A 20,377-nucleotide genomic window follows, 5' to 3' on the forward strand; every position below is an offset into this window, starting at 1 on the left:
GAAGGAGCCCAGACTCTGGGCTGCGTCGGCCTGGATCACATGACAGCAGATCAGGTGCCAAAGCTCTGGAGACAGTGGTGCAGTCCAGACCCTGAAAAGTCGTGGACTGATAAAGCCCAAATATTTGGAAAAAGTCATGGAAGGATGAGACCACAGCATGTCCAGTGTTTGAGAAATGTAAATTTAAAATCTCAATGCCAGCCCATGGCCTTTCTAGTGTTAATAGAAAAAATACACAAAAATACTGATATTAAAATTGTTAAAAGCCTATGCAATGGGTTTTACATGGTGCGGTGCTAATCGACCCTGAGCAACGGCTTGCAGTATGTTTGAGGTGAGAGCAGCTGCTGTTCTGGCTGCAGCTGTCGAGAAAATAGATCATAGTTTACAAATGTTGTCTGTGAAGCGCTACCATACTCTCAATTTGGCAGGCGATAATTTCATTAGCGTCTGTACATATATATATATATATATATAGGTTTATATACATATTAGCCTTGGTCAAGTGTGTATTTTTGTAATTCCGCACAATCCAAAGTGGTTCCGAATTTTTTTCTTGTCGCACTAAAGTTCCGTCCTGGTGTGCAAGCTTCCATTATAACCCACAAAATCATTTTTTATAAATTCGCACTTGGTGTGAAAGGGCTTTAAATCTGTTGATAATAAACCTGAACATTAAATCCCATCTGTTTATTTTTGTGTGTTTGTTTGATCTGGGAAACGATGTAACAAGAAATATATCCTGAAACGCTGCATTTACATTTTGGAAGAAATATTACCTACAGTCTGTGAAAGTGTCTCCTATCAGTCTTCCTGTTTTCCTGCATTTTTAGTCAACATCGTCACTCAAACATAAATAGGTGTATTATTTACCCATTTTCAAACTTGTTGAGTAATATATTGCTATACTGTATAATACATTTTAGCAGGAAATAATTGCAACAAACTATCAATAGACAATGCAGTGCTTTATTGTAGTTTTTATCAAACTTATGCACTAGTACTGCACGATGCTCTGCTGAGCTCAGGCTGCACAGTAGGGGGGTTTTGAGTGAGGTCACCGGAGTGCGGGGCCACATGGCTCTTAGGGCAACCGTTTCTCCCGAATGTCTTTTTCAGGAAGGCCCTTGTGCGAGAAAAAACAGACTTCTTCTTTCCACATGGTCGAGTGGCGGAGGAGGTAGTGACCACATCGTCTTCTCGCTTGTCTTCTTCAGGTTTGTCTTCTTCAGGTTTGTCTTCTTCTGCGCCCTTGCCACAGCAGAACAGACCCAGAAAGAAGCGTTTGAGTCTCTGAGAGCTGCGTTTGCAGCTGGGAGCCTCAGTTGGTGATTTGGAGGCGGAAGGCGTGGCCTCTGGCGCAGCGGCCTCTGGCGCAGAGGCCTCTGGCGCAGCGGCCTCTGGCGCAGTGGCCTCTGGCACAGCGGCCTCTGTCTGGTCCTCGACCAGCACTGGGGAGCCTCTGGGCTCATCTGGACCCGGGGCTGGGTGGAGAGACACCACCTTCTCAAGCCTCCTTTTCTCAGTTTCCTCTGCTAAACGGCGGAGGCTGGGGGGATTTTTCATCGGCAGGATGATCTTGTGAGTAGGGTAGCGCTTGTTCACTATCGCAGCGCAGACCCTATTGATGATCTCCTCAGTGAACGAGCTGATGGATTCACCGGACAGCGCTGTCTGTGGCCTCTCCTCCTGGACGCCATCCTTGTCGGAGCCGGTCCTCTCCCTGATGTCCTCCACTGGGGTGAACGTGGTCAGATCCTCAGGTTCGGGGGATGGAGAGGGACAGTCGTTCATGTCAATGAATGTCTCCCTGATGATGGGAGCCAGATGGTCCGGGTCGACGCAGTTCAGCCGAGCGCCAGGCAGAGCCATAGTTGCGGCTGAAGTCTTTGAAGAGTCCAATCTGGGTCTCCTTCGTCCATTTTTGGTGTCTTTCAGCATGGAGTCACCAGCTGACACCAGGGTCTGTTCCTTTGAGACCTTCTTCTTTGATGACACCCAGTTATTCCTAACTGGGTGGATTTTGTTGCGCTGCTTTTGTTTTGGCATCACCAGCTCCGGACTGGGAGGGTTCCAGTCCTCACTGCTGTCCTCAGACTCCCCGGTGCACTCCGTCAGAACCAACTGGGAGGACGTGCTGCGTGAGGTGATGCTGGCTGTGGAGGCCAGGCTGGTTAAGGAGTCTGAGGACAAGCTGGCTGCCAGGAAGTCACTGGTGAAGCATCTACCGGGTGAGTCCGCATCGGCTCTGGACTCAGCATCGGTTCTGAAGTCAGACCCGCTGCCAGAGGAGAAGATGCTGATCTCAGATTCGGTGCTGGAGGAAGACGAACTCCTCGGGGTGCTGGTACCACTGATAGTAGTATCTGAGTACATGGCAGGACTGAAAAAATGCAGCAAACGCTGCTTCAGTCCCTTTTTACGTTTAGATTTCTTCTTCTCTAAGTTAGGCTTATGATCCGTTTTCCGTGTTCCAAGTCTGCAGTGTTTTGCCGCAATGACAGCCGCTGCCCAGACGCCTGCTTATATACTGGGTATACAGTGATGTCATAATGGAAGCCCCCTGGTTAGAATGGTGCGCTTCTATTGGTTGGAATGGAGGCTGATGACTATGCACCTCTTGTAGCTGGAATGGTGGAGTGATGTCATAATGGAGGTTGATTATGACTGGTTTGGGTGAGGAGGTGAAGCTTTCTGCAACAGATAGGCAGACAAATGTTTAGCTAAGAGGAGACTTTAGACTGATATAATGTCTTGGTACATACATCACTTTACATGATACTCAGAGTTACATGTTAACAGAGATGAAGCAGTGTACACTGAAGCAGTGTTGATGTCTCTTTGTCACCTGCATACAGTTAATTAAGTTCAGATAAGAAATCATTTGCATAATATGGTTCCTAAAGTGTGATGTTCCCACAGAGATCCTGTTTCAGTTTGGATGATGGTTAGTTATTGGACAAAACAATAATGCTGTTTTAACCTCCATGACAAAACACTGACTGATTGATTCCTGTACATCCTCAACACCTGAGAGGCGTCAGAGGTCAGAGGGGTCAGAGAGGTCAGAGGTCACTTCCTCCTCCATGCTCAGGATCTGTGGAAACGAGACTGGAGAATAGAAGATGTTTTTTTTCTGAACTCTCTCCAGTCTACAGCGGGATAGGAGCTCTGCTTCCTATATGAGGATGATTTAAAATCAAATTTAAAAGTCACTGTTTACATTTATGTTCAGATGAAGTCAACATGTCATGTTTTCAGACCAACATTTCAGGCTCAGAATGTTTTTTTTTGCTTAAAGCCCTGCAAATACAATTAAAAACCAGAGAAACAAGCACATTACAATAATAAGACACAATCTATGCATCTATGCATACAGATACATATATAATGTACTGTAAATCACACAATCCATAGGAATACATATCTAGAATGTGGAAGAATATATACATTATCTGCATATTTATATGTGTTAGAATTGCTTACACACACTGGTGCTAATCTCTCTGTGTTGGTTGGTTCTTTACTTGACTGATCCATCGATAAAGGCTCACTGATTACAATGCTAATCCACATTACACACACACACACAAACACACACACACACACACACACACGCACACACACACTGCCTCTGAACATACTGAATGATTTGTATACAGTACATGTTTATTGTTACTAGTTATTATTACTATTTACTTTACATGATACTCATGTAGAGTAAAGACTGAAGACCAGAGAGTGGAAAAGCAGTGTGGAGTATTTCTGTATTGTGTGATTTCATGAGTCGGTTACTTTAATGGATGTTTTGGTAACACTTTCTATGACACCCATGTCAATAATGCATTATAAACATAATGCGTTATAATCTGCTTATAGCACTTTATAATTATAGTTATAAGCACTCATAAATATTCATAATGATTTATAACAATAATCATAACACATTATAAAGCATTTTATAATGACTTATAAGGTCAAGTATCATAATACTTAATTGCTGGTCACTCACTGACATTTTTTTTGCAAGGATCATAGTGTATTATAATTCTCATAGTTGTAATACATTATAATCATTTTATAATGCATTATAATCACTGTTATAATGCATTATAATGTGATTATAAGTTACTCTAAGTGGTCATTGGGTGCTTTAAGTAAAGTAATGAAATTCCTGAGGTATAGGCAGATATAATACATTACAAGCTGGTTATAAGTCACTATAAGTGGTCATTGTTTGCTTTAAGTAAAGTGAAAAAAATATCATTAAATCTATGCAAGAACACACAAAATGTAAAATTAATTTATTTGTTTAATGGGTCATAACAGAAATTGAGTACTCCAATTTGACAATAAATTAAATAAGTAAATCTCTCTGAATTAATAAATGGCGGTGCCTCCACTTAGTAGTGTTTAAAGAATTTAAACAATATCTACTAAGAATTTCAATTACTACAATTAACCTGAACTCAATGTCCCCCTTTGAAATATGTGACTGTATAAAATTACCACAACTCAACACCAGATACTTTAAATGCAAACCAATTTCCTTTAGGTATGCAACTAGCAAGATGTGAAATATAAAAATAGAAAATAAAAAACAACAACTTCCAATTATCAAAGCAAATACCCAGATATTCCAATATCAATCTTTTACATTCCACAGAGGCAAAGTGTGTACCTTAAAATTAACTGACCAATCTTACTTAGTCTCAAAATGAAATACAGCAATTGTGGATACATATACACACACACACACACACACACACACACACACACTCAACAACAGTCTTAGGAATAATAGTAGATCTACTAAAATAAATAAAAATGTCCAAATTAAATAATCGTTGCAGGCCTGAGTCGTTGCTGGGGTGCGTAGAGGCCTTTAAGATGAAGATGATATTGCGTCCACTTCACTTGCTCCAGCAAGGCAAAAACAAAAATAACGCAGTGCAAGTGCATAGACAGTACTCACGACTTGATGACAGTTTGTGATGGGTAGACCTGATGAGGGCGATGCAGGAAAATGGCGAGTGAGGCCGACTGCAGGCAGATCCAAACACAGGCAAACGTTGTAACTCCCGAAGCATGTGGAAACAGGGCTTTAACAGTTCTGTTGTACTCCAAGTTCCTATATGCATAAAATCCAACTAAAAATCAAGTACATAACACAAGGATATATCATACCGTATTTCCTCTAATATTGGCCCGGGCCTTTATTTACCTCAACTGCAGAGGGTACCAGGTCTTTATTGGAAGCAGGCTTATATTAGAGACAGGCCTTTATTTCTAATTCCCTCTGTTTGATAAGTATATTTGCTCATATTTTAGTACGAAGCCTCCTTGTTTTCTGATCTGCTTCTGCTGGGGTACGTTAGGTAGACGTTTTTTTTGTTACTGCAATGCATTACGATAATTACGGTAATCGACGACAGCATGCTCCAGAGACTTCCGCCGGCCGAGCCATCTTGTGGCACTTGTACGTTACTACAAACTACAGTTACAAACAGGCACCAGGAGTTTACCGGTATCCACCGTTGTTTGCATGTAAGCTGAAGCTAACTGAAGCTAAAGTAGAATCTATACAATTATATCATATCGCCGTTTATTTCGATGCATTTCCTGGGGGAACGGTTCCGGCCAGTGCCGATAGCTGGGCGCCGATTTGTTCCCGGTGCGTCACCGGGTGTCCCCGATGGGTATGGGTCGTGGCCGCGGTGGAGAGGACAGTGGCGGAGAGAGGAGACGGACACGGTCCAGCCATAAACTAGGTTTTGACCTAGTCTTGTTTCCTTTGTTTTTTTCCCCGGCCTGTATTCGGGGCCGGCCTTTATTTGTTTGTGTCGACCACGCCCCCGGCCATTATCGGAGACCCGGCTTTTAATTGACTACCGGCCACTATTAGAGGAAATACGGTAATCTATTATTAGCTTACAGGCTATCTGATAGCTCCTTCACAAATGGCCAAAGCGATTGCTATGCTAATAACGCTAGCCGCGATTAGCATTTCTTTAGGTTTAAACCATAACATTTAGCTACAGTACCACATTTAAAATAATAAAGTCATGCTTTACCTTAACAGCATTCACACAGGACTAACATGTCGTCAACCCAGTTAGGAATATTATGATGGTGTTTTCAGGACGGATAGTCCTTTCTCTGCTGCTTCCACATGTTCTCCCCTGCGCTCTACCTAGTTTCTGCAGTCAGCGCCTAAATCCCACCTCTCTTAAAGGGGGGGTATCCTAGTAAGTGGCAATTCCTAGTATTTCTGGTGATTTTGGTACTTGGAGGTGTAAAGTAATCACAGTAAAAAACAGGAATCGTGTTACTATGCCGTTTCCCCACAGTCGCCAACTATAAAACACGCCCCCTTGTACAAGCCAGTCAGATTTTGCTCCAGTTTCTACGTAGACGCTGGACTGTCTAAAATCGACCAATCAGCTACTACTACTAACTACTCATTAACATATTCGCGCCCAAGCACCTGCAAACTTCGCCCAGTCTAGCTCCGACCGCGTCCGCCATTTCACCTCTGCGACTCTTAATGAGAAAGATGACAAGCAAATCAGGCAACGCTAACTGCTCTGTTTCTGGCTGCAAATCAGCCAACAAGTCCTTACATCGACTTCCCAAAGATATGGGACTTCGTTCTCAGTGGCTTCAGTTTATTTTTAGTAACTGCATTCCTCCGAAAGTCAGCCACCACTATTATTTTGTTAGTTATAGCCGCAGTTCAGCTGTAGTACTGAAATTAGCTTGGCTAGCCGGCGCTAGCTAGCGCTAGCTACCAGTAGCCTAGCCAAAACATGCAACACACTGAATATATGTGTGTGAGACAAGTGCTCTAACCCGCAAATCTGTACAGAAAAAATGTGTGTTGCTACTAGTATGTGTGTGGTGTATTTACCATGCTGCTAAGTTGTCTCTTCCATGTCACATGCATTGCCTACCAATATGGTGCTTTACCACATACACAGCTCATAGGCTGTGGCAGTCATTTGATTATAATCACCTGTTAATGTATTGCAATCGGCTGTTATTTTCCTACCAAGACGGCTGTGTGGTGATGTAACAGAATACTATGAATTAAATGCAACTTGCTTGATAAGTTGCCCATCAGTTGGCTAACATGTAACCACAAGTTGCATTTTCTTTGACAGTTGTTAGGTTATCCAGTTAGGTATTGAGTTGCTGGACATGTCACTTAATTTGATCAGGTCACTGATTTATACTAAATTTCCTGATATCAATTCTATCTTCCTTAGGTTGCATCCTGTTTGCCAGTCCCTTCTAAAAAGGACGTAGGCTGCCAGACAGACTCCTGTAAGAGATCTGTTGGGACACAGCTTTCCAGGGGAACATTGCAAAGTCATATAAGAAGCCGAGGTTAGTTATGCTACATGTTAGCCACATGTAAAGGTTATTGCCAAATAATTTGCTTTGTGATATTGCAAGAAAATACACAATTTATTCTTTTGTGAATATAAATTAGTTTTATGGGAAACTGTTGACATCACGTCTCATGACTTCCAATGTGTCATTGTGCATGTGCTTATGGATGTATACTCTTCAGTCATCAGTCAATATATTGTCTCCAAAATAGCTTCACAAGCAAGTGTTCCCACTGTAACTGTTGGAGTAGGCACCACTGGCCGCCTGGAGTCTACATCACCACTGTTCTCACCCACACCTCTGAAGCCCATTCGTCCTGCCAAAAGGCCGCGCCTGGACTTTGATTTTGAAGGTAATTAAATGAACAAGGCAGGGTCAACAATTGCCTTGTACATAACTTCTTGCTTGGATCTGAAATGTGTTCTCTACATGGTGGGACTAGAATTGTGGTTGAAATGTTAGTCAATGATTCTAATGCAGAAAATCTGACATCAAATTGCAAAGAAACCCACACCTCCAATGACTCATAATGTAACTAGTCTGCTACTATTCAGCTAGTTGGAATGGTTCAATAACATCTACCTTTGCTATTGATCTCTAAACTGCAATCATTAGTTCCCATTGTTAACCTTCCATATCAGAGGATGCCACTGGTCTCATCAATTTGTTTACATCCACCATTACAACTCTGCTTGTCTCTATGTTATTTTCTGCTCCTAGAAGATCTTGAGGATGATGTCGAGTCCACTGAACCTGACGACTCAACATACAATCCGAGTGACTCTGCCACCATCTTGACTCAGTCAACAAACCCATCGTAAGTTATTTTCAAATGCTCCACACCTCATCAGAAATTGTTCCTTTAGTGCTGTATTGCTCCATTATCAGTGTCAGCTTGACACCCAAAAACACACACTGGCTTTCACAGTAAGATGCTGTCACAAGCTACTTAAATCTTATTTCTTCTGTGTACTTGGAGGCTAACAATAACAATATCTCTTATCTACAAAATCTGTTCTTTATATTTCTTTGTAAAGGCAAGACTCAAGGTCCATTTACGACGTCCCGAAATATATTGTGTTCGAGGACTGTCTCCTTCAGCTGTTTGAGCTCTGTCCAGTATGCCAAAGGGTGTGTGACTTGCAAACAAGGAGGCGAGGGACATTTCTGGCTGTGGACCAGTTGTGCCCCCATTGCCAGTACAGCAGGAAGTGGACAAGCCAGCCCATAATTGGTAGTACTCCTGCGGGAAACCTCCAACTTTCAGCTGCTGTGTACTTCACTGGCTCATCATTCATTCAACTGGAGAAGGTATTTGGTTTGATTTGAATAGCCACCTATGCAGAATGTGAAGTTTGTGTGGTTTTGTGTCATAAATGCATCCTACTAAACCCTTGAACTCCGTTTCATTTTTTCCAAACCAGGTCATGGCTGCAATGCGTCTCAAGGCCTTTGAATACAACACATTTCGCAGGCATGCCAGGATGTACCTTGAGCCGGCAATTGTGCATAAATGGAGGCAAGAACAGGAGAAAGTCATCATCGGAGGTGACATGCGGGCAGACTCCCCAGGTTAGTAATTTGGTAAACTCAATTGTGAAAGCAAGTTAGAATGGTGGGAGTGGGATGATCCAATCTGTTAGAACACAGTCATATTCATCTATGTTTTTTTTTGCCAACCCTTCACATACTGGCAATCAGGGCTTAAAACTAACCTTTTTTCACGACCATCCCAAAACCGTCCCAGGACCTACTTTTAACACATTGACCATCTCAAAATACAGTATATATTATATTTTACATTATCCTTAAACATTGCATTATCGTTATATCATATTATATTTATTAGAGCTGGCATAAAAATGTTGCGCAGCTTGTCACCTAGAGTTGTCACGGTGGTGCTATTTTTTTTCACCAGTGGTGCTTCCCTCCTCAACCCCGTTTATACCGCCTTTCCCCACTAGAGGGTGGTCTAACCGCTATCAAAGTCAGTCACGAAAACAAAAGTGAAACTTAAAATTCTACAATCTATTGATAATTAAGTTGTGAATTCAATTTCATGTCTGTGATATATGCCCAGATTTCTTTGGTGGTGTTGTACTGAAATCATGCTGGGAACTCTGTTTGTACCTTCTTAGGCCACTCCGCTAAGTACGGCTGTTATTCTGTTATGAATCGTGAGACACACAAAATCATTGATCTTCAGCTTGTGCAGGTTAGTAATCGGCGTGTGTGGACTAAAACCAGCGCACTGGTCTTATTGATGACCAAATTTTGATCAGTCAGACTAGTGCTTTGTTTCAAGAAGACATGTGGTAATGATTCTCCAACATGTTTTCACTTTTTGTTTTTGTGTTTCAAATAGAGCAACGAGGTCGGTGGGAGCTACCACATGGAGAAAGAAGGCCTCAAAAGAAGCCTTGCACTTCTGGAGGACCGGGGGGTGAAACTGGACAGCATTGTCACAGACCGGCACCCACAGATACAGAAGTTCCTGAGGGACAAGGACATCCAACATTTCTATGATGTCTGGCATCTGCAGAAAGGTAAAAATTAAAGGATAGGTTTATATAAACTGTATAAACTTTGTGTGGCATGACGTACAAGCCATAATTTCACCCATCACACAAGTATTGTGCAACCTACTGCTGTGCTACATCCTCTCACCATGCTCCAACACACTCCAATGGGACAGTTGTTTTAGCCTTCAAAAATCATGCGTTTCCTTTTCGTAAATGGGAAGCTTGCAGTAGAGTCACAAACTGTACATCGTATCAAACATAGAGTGTCATTGGTCCTGAGCAAATGAGTAATTCTGACAACTTCCACACAAGCGTATGAAAGTCAATATAACAATAGGATGTACAGTTTGAAACCAAAACGTGTCGAACCATCAGACTATACTTTGAATTTAAATAAATTATATGTTTCATAAGTTTTGAAGGCTAAAATGATTGGTGAGAGAATGTAGCAGAACGGTAAGTTGCTCAATACTAAAGAGATGAGATGATTATGTCCTGTACTAGTCTGCATCATGCCAGACCCTTTTAAATAGGGTTGAGGTTCCAAAAAAGTAAACCAACCCTTTAATCGTGGTTGTTGGCATCATGATCTACTTAATGAAATCCTGTTCACACTACATAAGAGGATGATTAGGATTGGTTCATACTTGTTATCAATAGTGCAAAAAGGGACATTCTTCAATCAATTGCATCTAGGTAAAAATTGCAGTAACTCTAAACATTAGTTATTCATTATTTCTCTCAATTTTAAGGTGTGTCTAAGCAGGTGGACAAGGTGGCCAAGGAAAAGGACTGTGAAATTATCCAGAGGTGGCACCCAAGCCTGAAAAATCACCTGTACTGGACAGCATCATCTTCCAAGACAGGACCAGAGAGGGTAGCTAAGTGGATGTCAGTGATCAACCATGTCCAAGACATTCACACACATGAAGACCCACTCTTCCCCAAGTGTCAGCATCCTGACCGCATTTCAAGGGACCGGAGCAAGTGGATAAAACCAGGTACTGACATGGCTAGCACCCACCCACTGTTTACAGGTTTTGAAATTGTATGAACGGTTAATTTTGTTACACTTTTCATACCATAAAATAACAGAACATGTCTCTCTGAATGTGAAAAAAATGTCCTTTTTTTTTAAATCTTTCACATAGGATCAAAGGCACTTTACAAGTTGGAGAAGGTCCTCACCAACAAACGGGTTCTTAAGGACGTGCAAAAACTGAGCCCCCACCACCAGACATCCTCACTAGAGGCCTTCCACAGTGTCATCCTACGATTTGCCCCAAAGAGTGTGGTGTTCCCTTTCCTTGGAATGCTTTGCAGGTATAAAAGAAGATGGCATTACATACTATCAACTTGCATACTGTTGGGCCAGGCCATGTGGTCAAACAAAGGAAAGGCCTACATGTAAGATTGAAAGCCTAAAACACCGGCATAACAAGGGAATCCGAAACCTGAACTCTAGCCCACCCGCTGGGCTGGGACCTTAAACAAAGGAAAGCAGCGCCAAAATTCCAACAGGCCCTGAAGTTCACACCTAGGTGCGAACTGGCTGAAACCCAACCTCTCAACGTCTCTCATTGGACGAGACTCGGGAGAACCCCGGGATGTCCCCATGACGTCACCAAGAGTATAAATTCCAGAGATACCTTTCCTCATGGCCCCTTATTGCGACCCCGTTGCTGAACAAGGTGGTACCTGAAACGTTCAAACTGTTTTTTTGTTTAGCCGAGGCGCAGTCTTCAACTCGCGGGACGAGACCAGACTGTTTAGTGTTAGCCATAACACTGTTGGATCCAGAAGGATTAGATTAGCCGTTTGTGCATCTAACTCCTTACACGCACTGCCGTGTGTAGCAGACCTGCAGAAGAGGACTGGAAGAGAATACAGCTGAGGACACTCCTTCCCTCCAAGAAGACAACGTAAGGAGACGTTTCTTCAACCAAGTCGACTCCTGGCTCATATCTTCGCTGCCTACGAGGAAAGCCAGCTGGCCGTTGTTCCGTGCACGGAGAGATAACGGTCCCGCAGATTCGCCTGGGAAAACCCCCGGATCGATAAGACGGACTCAACCACACACCAATCACTCGAGAGTGATTCCCAAGTAAGAGGCTTTGGTTCTGGGCAGAGACTAGAATAGGTGTGTTAATTAAGCTTACTGATCAGAAGCTGTATTTGTGCGTATTGGGAAGCGCATCGGACAGCCGCGTCCATATTATGCTGTATGAATAATACCTCAATCATTATGCTTGCTGCTTAATTTGATTGTGTTAATGTGAAGCTGATTTGTGTTCAATTGCATGCCGCTGAGCTTGCATCCATGTTAGTAGCCACCGTATAAAGCCAATATACTGCCTTTTACCAGTTCAAAGACCAGTAACCCGGCATACTATTTCCAAGTCGTACCCCGAGTTCCTGTGTGGTAAAAGGCTATTGTTGTGTCTCTAGACGGCGAGTAGAACCTCTAGGTTTACCTAGAGGTTCTACTCGAGGTTCTACTACTCGTTTACCTTCATTGCTACTTTAGAATTAGATGGTGTTGGTTTAGCTGCCTAACTCCAACTCCATCTTGGTTCCAAAACCCCCTTTGTTCAAACTGCGCGGTCACAGCCGCCATCTTGAACTCTCGCGAGACGTCCCGTCTGCCATCTCTCTCTCTCTCTCTCTCTCTCTCTCTCTCACACACACACACACACACACACACACACACACACACACACACACACGCACGCATCCATACGTGCCATATGCTGTTTGTGCCTTTATGCTTGTTAGTTAGACTGATAGTTATAGTTGTATAATAAGTTGTTGATTAACTGCAGTGTTATTGATTATTGATTGATATTGCTAAAGTTAAATAAACTCCATTATACTTTTAAAGAGAAGTTGTCTGTGATTCCTTGTGCATATGTTGCAATAACTGCTGGTTGTGAGGGCCTGTGTACGAATTCACCCTTCACTGTTCACTCATAAATGTACAGTGGTACTCAACCACTGTCACTGAACATTTGTACTACTGTGGCATTTTAGACTATGTAGATGAACTACTGGAGCTGCTCTTTGAGAGCATTTTCCCGGACCCTGCACCCTATGTGGAAGAGGTCCTCAAAATCCCCATCCCTGATGACCAGTGCGCCCAGTTCCAGCGACCAACCAAAGAGGAGGCCCTCGCCGGATTTGTGTCCCGCTTCAGTCGAGGGGGGGTCTGAAGCCAGTGTAGGCACCCTCCACATCTGGGTACTCCTGGCGGATGCGGAGGATGACACATGAGGGTATAACGACCCTGATCCTCCGGCCCAGCAAGCCCCAACACCAGCTCACAAAACTCCTGTAAGCCAGGAACCTGTAATGGCTGGAGATGGGACACAGACACAAATACACACACAATTTACAGCTTTGTTGTTTGTGGTTAGAGGCATGCAGAGATGAACAAACACCTTTTTAATGTGATTTTGCATGCATGAACATATACCATGATATATAAATATCGGAAAAAGTCCTTTATGATTTATTGTTGTTGATTTCTTCCATTTAAAACATATTAAAGTAGCAACCCAACTAACCCCCTTTTCCAACCACTACTAATCCTCAGTTTTCCAACATGTCTAAGATTTGAGATGTATTGTTATGTTGGTTAGTTTTAACCAATAATATGATCCAAGCAGATTCAATTTGGAAACGCTTATTCTATATATATATACAATATTTACTTACTGTATAATACTTAAAAAATGTAGAATATTGATCACAATGCATTTGTAATCATTTCCAGAAGTATTCCTGACATAACCAATAGCATTCCAATAACTTACCAACTCATGATGAAATTAAGTTTGAGCATTATTGATATGGGATACTGTTGGAAATGATTACAAATTTATTGTGACCATATAATTAGATATAGTGTCCCCTTTGGGCCAATCGGTACCATTCTTTGTTTCCAAGTAGTGAATGACCAGGACTATCCATGTGCCAAATTTGAAAAAAATGTATCGGCCTGAATATAAAACAGTAATTCCTAGGAAAGTAATAGGTTACCACTGTGGTAACCTATTACTTTGGATCATATTAGTGGTCACAGAATGCAACTCTGTATTGAAGGAAGTGCATAGCATTCACACAGATCCACCATGATGCAGGCTTGATGCTGAGATGTTGGTGTCACTACCAATAATTATCACTGGAAGGAAATGTGTACATAGCTATTTTTTCTATTTTTTTTTTTTATTGTTATACTGGCAGCAACTACTTGATTGTGTGCTCTGTCTGAGTGCTTCCATATTGCACTGTAAATGCAGTCATTCCAGTTACCCAATATCAAAATTAATCTTATCACTATTTCCATAGCAACTTGTAGATAACATTGACCATTAAACATAATCATTACTGCATTATTTAACCAAAAATAAGATGAAAATAAAATAATCCACCTTCCACAGCATCATTATTCCAATTCTAAAATCAAGTCTAGATTGATGGAACTATTGTCCAAGACTTTTTTTTTCCTATTAATTTCACCTCATTTTTGAAGAAATGGTTAGTTGGCAATAAAACTGCAAGAGGCGCATAATTATCTGTTTAGCTAGAGAGGTATATGTACAGAGGAGTATGAGACGGAGGGAGGCATGCAGCGATGGAGAAATACCAAAGACTATGACACAAGGGAGAGAAATGGTTTTATGTACAGCAAATCAAACATTACCCTTTTTACCACCTGCTAATTCTGCTTCCCTCTATGAGGATTGGCTGCAGGAGCAAGTGAAACATGTAAATAGACAAATAAGACATTTCATGATTGGGTAATTTGTATGGTTGGCAGTGTTTCAAGCCTTTTGTTACCTATTTTGATACTGTATGTTTTTGTTGTTGATCATAAAAAAAACACTGCATTTATGGCAGCCTGATTTGTTTATTCAACTGCACAAATTTCACACATTACAAGTCACTGTGTTAGCTGTTAAAAAATTGGACTTACTTTTCCATTCTCCCGAGATGCAAGGGACCATAGTCTGCTCTATAAATATTTAGGGCATTTTGCAGAGAATAGGGATTAAGGCAGACAGGATGAAGGCCAGGGTGGCCCACCATACAGGTTGGTGGCTCAGGGAGTTGGTTACACCTCCTCATGACCTATTGAATGCACATAAAGGATAAAACAATCACATTTTTGTCTGAAAAATAAGCATGATTTATGTGGAATGCAAAAAGTGAACGTTTACTAATGCTACACGTAAGCACACAAATGAACAAAAGTGCATAAGTGAGCACTTCTGCACTTATGTAGCATTAATAAACTTACGGTTTTGTATTCAAGGTACTTGTTTATTTTTTAGTTATCTGGGAAGACCTTAACCTACTGTGTTTTTATGTGGATACCTGGACACATTTTTATCTTGAAAGCTTGTTTAAACATTACATATCTATAGCTGATACTTCTCAACCTGCACAGCAACTGCACCTTTGGAATCTCTCTGCAGCAAACGTTCTCTGCTTCTGTGGGCATCTTCTGGCAGTTGCCACAAGTACACCTGTCAGAATAGTGCACAGACTATAAAAATGTGATCAGTCTCCATCCACAACAGGGATTCCTTGTAAACTTGGATTGCTATAAGCAGGGTAAGGCCTAGGAGGTTGAGTAACAAGTGACAGGATTAAAGAAACTTGGTCCATAAAGCCGGTTCCAATGTATGTTGCCATAGCTACTTATGGATCTGCCAGCCACTACAGTCAGTAAATATAGATACAGCATTATTCATTCAAACAAATTGCTAACTTTAGATTGCCTATACCTTAGCATACATAACTATGTAGCTATGCTAATTCATATTAGCAAACAATTGGTAACTATGTATGCTAATTCACATTAGCCTCATCATAAAGCTAACGTACGAAGGCGCAACAGTTTACAGTTAACCAACATGGCATCAACTTACCATTCTGAAACATCCTGCTGTGACCTGTGCTGTTGAATTTGTTCCTCCAAAATGTCTTCATTCTCTGGATCGGATTCAGGCTCGAACATGTACGGTCTTGGAGCAGTAGCCATTGTGCTAATGTCTTCTTGTTTGTTATGCTCTCTCCAAAGGAGGAGGGGGCGGGCCTTCCAGAACACCCAGCCAATCAGAGCAGTAGCTCATTAGCATAAGAATCTGCTTGTGTAAAACGACCTATTCTCTTGTAGGTGGGAAACAAGCACTGGAAAGTGAATAGCTAAAGATATAGCTAAATGATTTTTACTGAAAAAAACTTAACAGATGTATTTTATAGACACCAGGTAATTATATAAAATTGCTGAAAAAGCAAATGATACCCCCCCTTTAAATTCCGATTGGAAGATAGCAATTTAACCACCAATGGATATCAAATATCTACCCGTTTGGCAATCAGTGAGTTAGCCTGTACTCAGGGATGCAAGCACATGTATGGTGAAAAAAGAGAGAGCTACCCGAAGTCGAAAAAAAAAATGCGACAGTGTAATATATAACCATGTGACGAAGGCCTGTGCTATATGCTTAAATAAATAGGAAATTCTATTTAATATACTCAGATCAATAAGAGACAGACAGATGTTAAGTAGTAAATTAAGTTTTTTTTTTTCAGAATTAGAAAAGTAACATAACTGCAGTGTTGGGGAATAGCTAACTACATGTAGTTCAATTATATCACAGACAAACTTCCTAGCGTTTGCTGCTTTTTTTTTCTTCCTTTTTTTACTAAAAGAATACATTTTATTTCAGCACTGTAAGTCATTTCCCAACCGGTACAAACATGACTGCCATCTTTGTCTCTTTCTGAGCCATTACTCCCCTCCCTGTGAGATCAGATCACCAACAGCCAGACAAATAAAAAAAAAAAAAAAAGCAGCTTTCTTTTTCTTGTCTTTCCACAGTCAGGTGCTTCCATTATGCTAACGATGATGGCAAATTATACCAACTGTAATCAAACAACAATAATGATGATGATAATTATATAATAATATGGATAAAACTTTGAACCTTTTACGCTGCACAGATAGTTTTTTTTTGGTGGCCCTGGGTAAAATTATGTGTCTAACGGGCTGTTTTTGCATTTTTTTTGTACGTGTGAATAATTAAGGGTATGCATGAATGAATGAAAACAAGCAGTAAAAAAAAATTAATGAAAACATCAGCTAGAAACGGAGGGAAAGGATGAGATATCTCCTGCAACTTCTATTGTTCTGATATTTCATCTCTCCCGGTTAGCACTATCCCCAAATCATAAGACAGTCATGAAATAGCCTACGTTGTCCCCTTAAACATTTTACTAAATGATTAATTAGGGAGATTTCACCACTCACAACCGTGTTTTTTGTGGCAGCCTTGCGGGGGGTTTATTTTGAAAAGAATATGCGCTTCGGCGGCAAGCCTGGAAATGTGGTTTCACAGAACTTCAGCTTGAGAGGGAACTGGGAGTTCAAAATAACTGACGAAGAGACCTGAGCGTGGAGCTGGCCTGACAGCGGAGATTGGCCTGACAGTAAAACCTCCTTGGGTCTGCAGCCAGACCCCCCTCGCTGTGTCAGCCACGGTCCAGCAATAACCACGTAACCAGTGACGTAATGTGAGGTCCTCGCAACAGGTCCTGACAGTTGAGTAGAATTTTTTGCTCAATGCAGTTCACAAAAAAAAAAAAAAAAAAAAAACTCTTCGGATCTGGACGATTAACACAAGTCACCCAAACTGAAAAAAGCGACATTCGCCGAAAAGCGAGTTGTTTGCATCCCTGGCTGTACTACACACATGCAAAACCAATTTCATTTCAATCCAACGTAGAATTATTTTATAACTATATATATATAACTTATTTTTTTATATAAACTAACTAAAATTCACCCTGGGCTACACCCTCCCCCTTCTATTGTCTAGATGTCCTCATCTGACTTCTCTCTCTCTCTCTCTCTCTCTCTCTCTCTCTCTCTCTCTCTCTCTCTCACACACACACTCTCTCTCTCTCCTTGGAGAGTACCTTCTAACTTTACAGTTACAGCAAAAGGTTGAAGACTGGGGGTGTGAGGCTGTTTCAGGGTCATCTCCAGGTTTTGAGTTCAGACTGAACTGAATGACCATCCCATGGTGTTGGATAGTGAACGGCCGGTTCGAAGGATTTCCGGGCTCATCATAGCTCAGGCGAACTACTGGCTTCACAGTTCGTCTGGACGTGCATCTCTATGACGCCCATGTCTATAATGCATTATAAACATACTTATAATGCACTATGATCCTTGCGAAAAAAATGTCAGTGACCAGCAATTATGAAGTATTATGATACTTGACCTTATAAGTCATTATAAAATGCTTTATAATGTGTTATGATTATTGTTATAAAGCATTATGAATATTTATGAGTGCTTATAACTATAATTATACAGTGCTATAAGCAGATTATAACGCATTATAAGTATGTTTATAATGCATTATAGGCGTCATAGAAAGTGTTATCAAAGTTTGTTCTGTCCCAGGCCAAGCAAAACTCTTTGAATGAAGTTGAACGCGCAGTTGAAAGGGGCAAAGCGCTTGAGGTAGGTTCTGGAGATGGCCCGTTACAATACCTCCCTCAACAATGATGGCGGTAGAGACTGGGTCAAGGTAGAGCCGGTCTGGAGAGTGCTGAGGCGGATCTTCGCTGATGACAGTCAACACCCCAACAGACGTCCGTGCCCAGGCCTCATCGCTGTCTGAATCCTGTCCTGCATAGAAAAAAAAAACTTCATTACAACAAGGAAGTGGTAATGGGCATGATAAATAGCTGTCGTCCACCTTAAATGTTTGTGAACCCTTTTAAATTACGTGCATTTCTGTTACTGAACTTGTACCTTAAATACAATCCAAACATGCTGTCTGACCAACTTATGACGTACAATGTTGAACAAATATTTAAGCAGGACTGTAACTACACAAACACTTACGAAGCAGGTCTTGTAAAAGTCACTGGGGTCATCACCAAGTAGAACAGGGATGCCTAGGAGAACAAGGGAGCGTATTGCTGTCACATCTGGTTTCTGAAGGTGGTTGAGAATGAACAATTAAAGATCAAAATTCAGCAACATTCTAAAGTTAAAAGTTAAAGTCCTTAAAAAACAAACATGGTGACACTGGTTGGTTTGACAGCTCAGGGACTGAGAAAGGTGATTTAGAAGACAGAAACCCCAACTTCAATGTTAACAAAAATACAACAAAACTGGACTACATTTCTGTTTTGACAGTGTAGCTTCAAACACGATCATAACCTTTAAATATATCGAAAGCAATATAGGTAGCATCATGGGGCTTGTGGTATGTGGTATAACACATATATTGTTGCTACTTTGCAAGAACAATCTCCTTGAATTGTTCCAGGTGTTTTGCAATTTCACTATTACAAGTAAGAAAGTGTGCTGACAGGTGCCGTCACTATCTGGCACGGCAACTGCACTAAACACGAATGTGAGGCGCTCCAGAAGGTGGTGACAAGTCACAAAGACGGCCCACAACAGCGTAACACACTGCTCCCACCCATGCCATGGCCTGTTCGCACTACTTCCATCAGTAAGGCTGTTGCAGTCGGCCATGTTAACGGTGGCATATGGTCTTGGAGTCCATAAATGCTGCTAAATGATAAATGCTACTGACAACATACTGATCACTAATATCTGATCACTAATATGACGGATTAGGACGAATAGGATTAATTGTCTTACCTACAGTGACAGTAGTGTGTCCAGAAGAATGCAATGGTAAACAACAGCAATATGCCAGTCTCTGCTCTGCATTCATGTCAACTCTCTGAGTGTTGAGCAGTGTTATAAATCTCTGATTAAAAAGTGTTACTGTTTACTAGGGCTGGGCGATAGGGTAAAAATCTTTATCACAATAGTAGTAAATCAAAGGTGGCTTTGTTTCCACGCACGCGCGCGAGGCAGTGCGCGCGTGCATGTGGTGTGTGCGTTACTGTGTGCGCTGTTGGTTTGTGTGTGTCTGCGGAGGGAAGGGGGAGTTGTGTGCATGTGGTGTGTGCGTTACTGCGTGCGCTGTTGGTTTGTGTGTGTCTGCGGAGGGAAGGGGTGGGAGGAAGTTTAGGTGTCTGTGTGTCAGTGGAAGTGTTCCTTTTATAATTTATAATTTAACATTTGCCACCGCCTCTGCCCGTTTGTCATCGGATGTATTTGTTATAATGACTTGTTTCGATAATGTGTATCCTATGTATGCATTGGTGTCTGTCAGACTGCCCGTTTGGTCCATGTGGGAGGGGGGGTGTGTCAGTCGGGAGTGTGGGAGAGAAAGGAGGGTGTCTGTGTGTTGCTGTCCTGTCATCATAAACACCGTTTCGGGGTATGTGTCTCGACATGTTTCCAACAGGTTCCAAATAAAAAATAAAAAATCTTCGCAGTATTCCGCGGGGTCACAATTACAACAGTAACAATAACATGATGTTTTGAAATAGGTGTCCATTATAAATTGTGG

General features: G+C 41.6%; 1 protein-coding gene across 1 annotated transcript; it reads left to right on the forward strand.

Annotated features, from left to right (window-relative positions):
* Nucleotides 1-8,948: 8,948 nt before the first annotated feature.
* LOC139930535 (uncharacterized) lies at nucleotides 8,949-13,126 on the forward strand. The gene is made up of 6 exons (XM_078289350.1): nucleotides 8,949-8,967; nucleotides 9,534-9,610; nucleotides 9,761-9,941; nucleotides 10,670-10,918; nucleotides 11,069-11,206; nucleotides 12,948-13,126. Exons 1-6 carry the CDS (start codon nucleotides 8,949-8,951, stop codon nucleotides 13,124-13,126), a joined length of 843 nt encoding a protein of 280 aa, XP_078145476.1.
* Nucleotides 13,127-20,377: the final 7,251 nt, after the last annotated feature.

Source organism: Centroberyx gerrardi, chromosome 17 (genome assembly GCF_048128805.1).
Source record: "Centroberyx gerrardi isolate f3 chromosome 17, fCenGer3.hap1.cur.20231027, whole genome shotgun sequence".
NCBI classification, from domain to species: domain Eukaryota; kingdom Metazoa; phylum Chordata; class Actinopteri; order Beryciformes; family Berycidae; genus Centroberyx; species Centroberyx gerrardi.

Bases quoted from the DNA above. Each gene is read 5' to 3' on its own strand.
- LOC139930535 (XM_078289350.1), top strand. The intron at 9,611-9,760 runs GTTAGTAATCGG...TGTTTCAAATAG, and splicing joins TTGATCTTCAGCTTGTGCAG to AGCAACGAGGTCGGTGGGAG. The intron at 11,207-12,947 runs GTGTGGTGTTCC...GTGGCATTTTAG, and splicing joins CCTACGATTTGCCCCAAAGA to ACTATGTAGATGAACTACTG.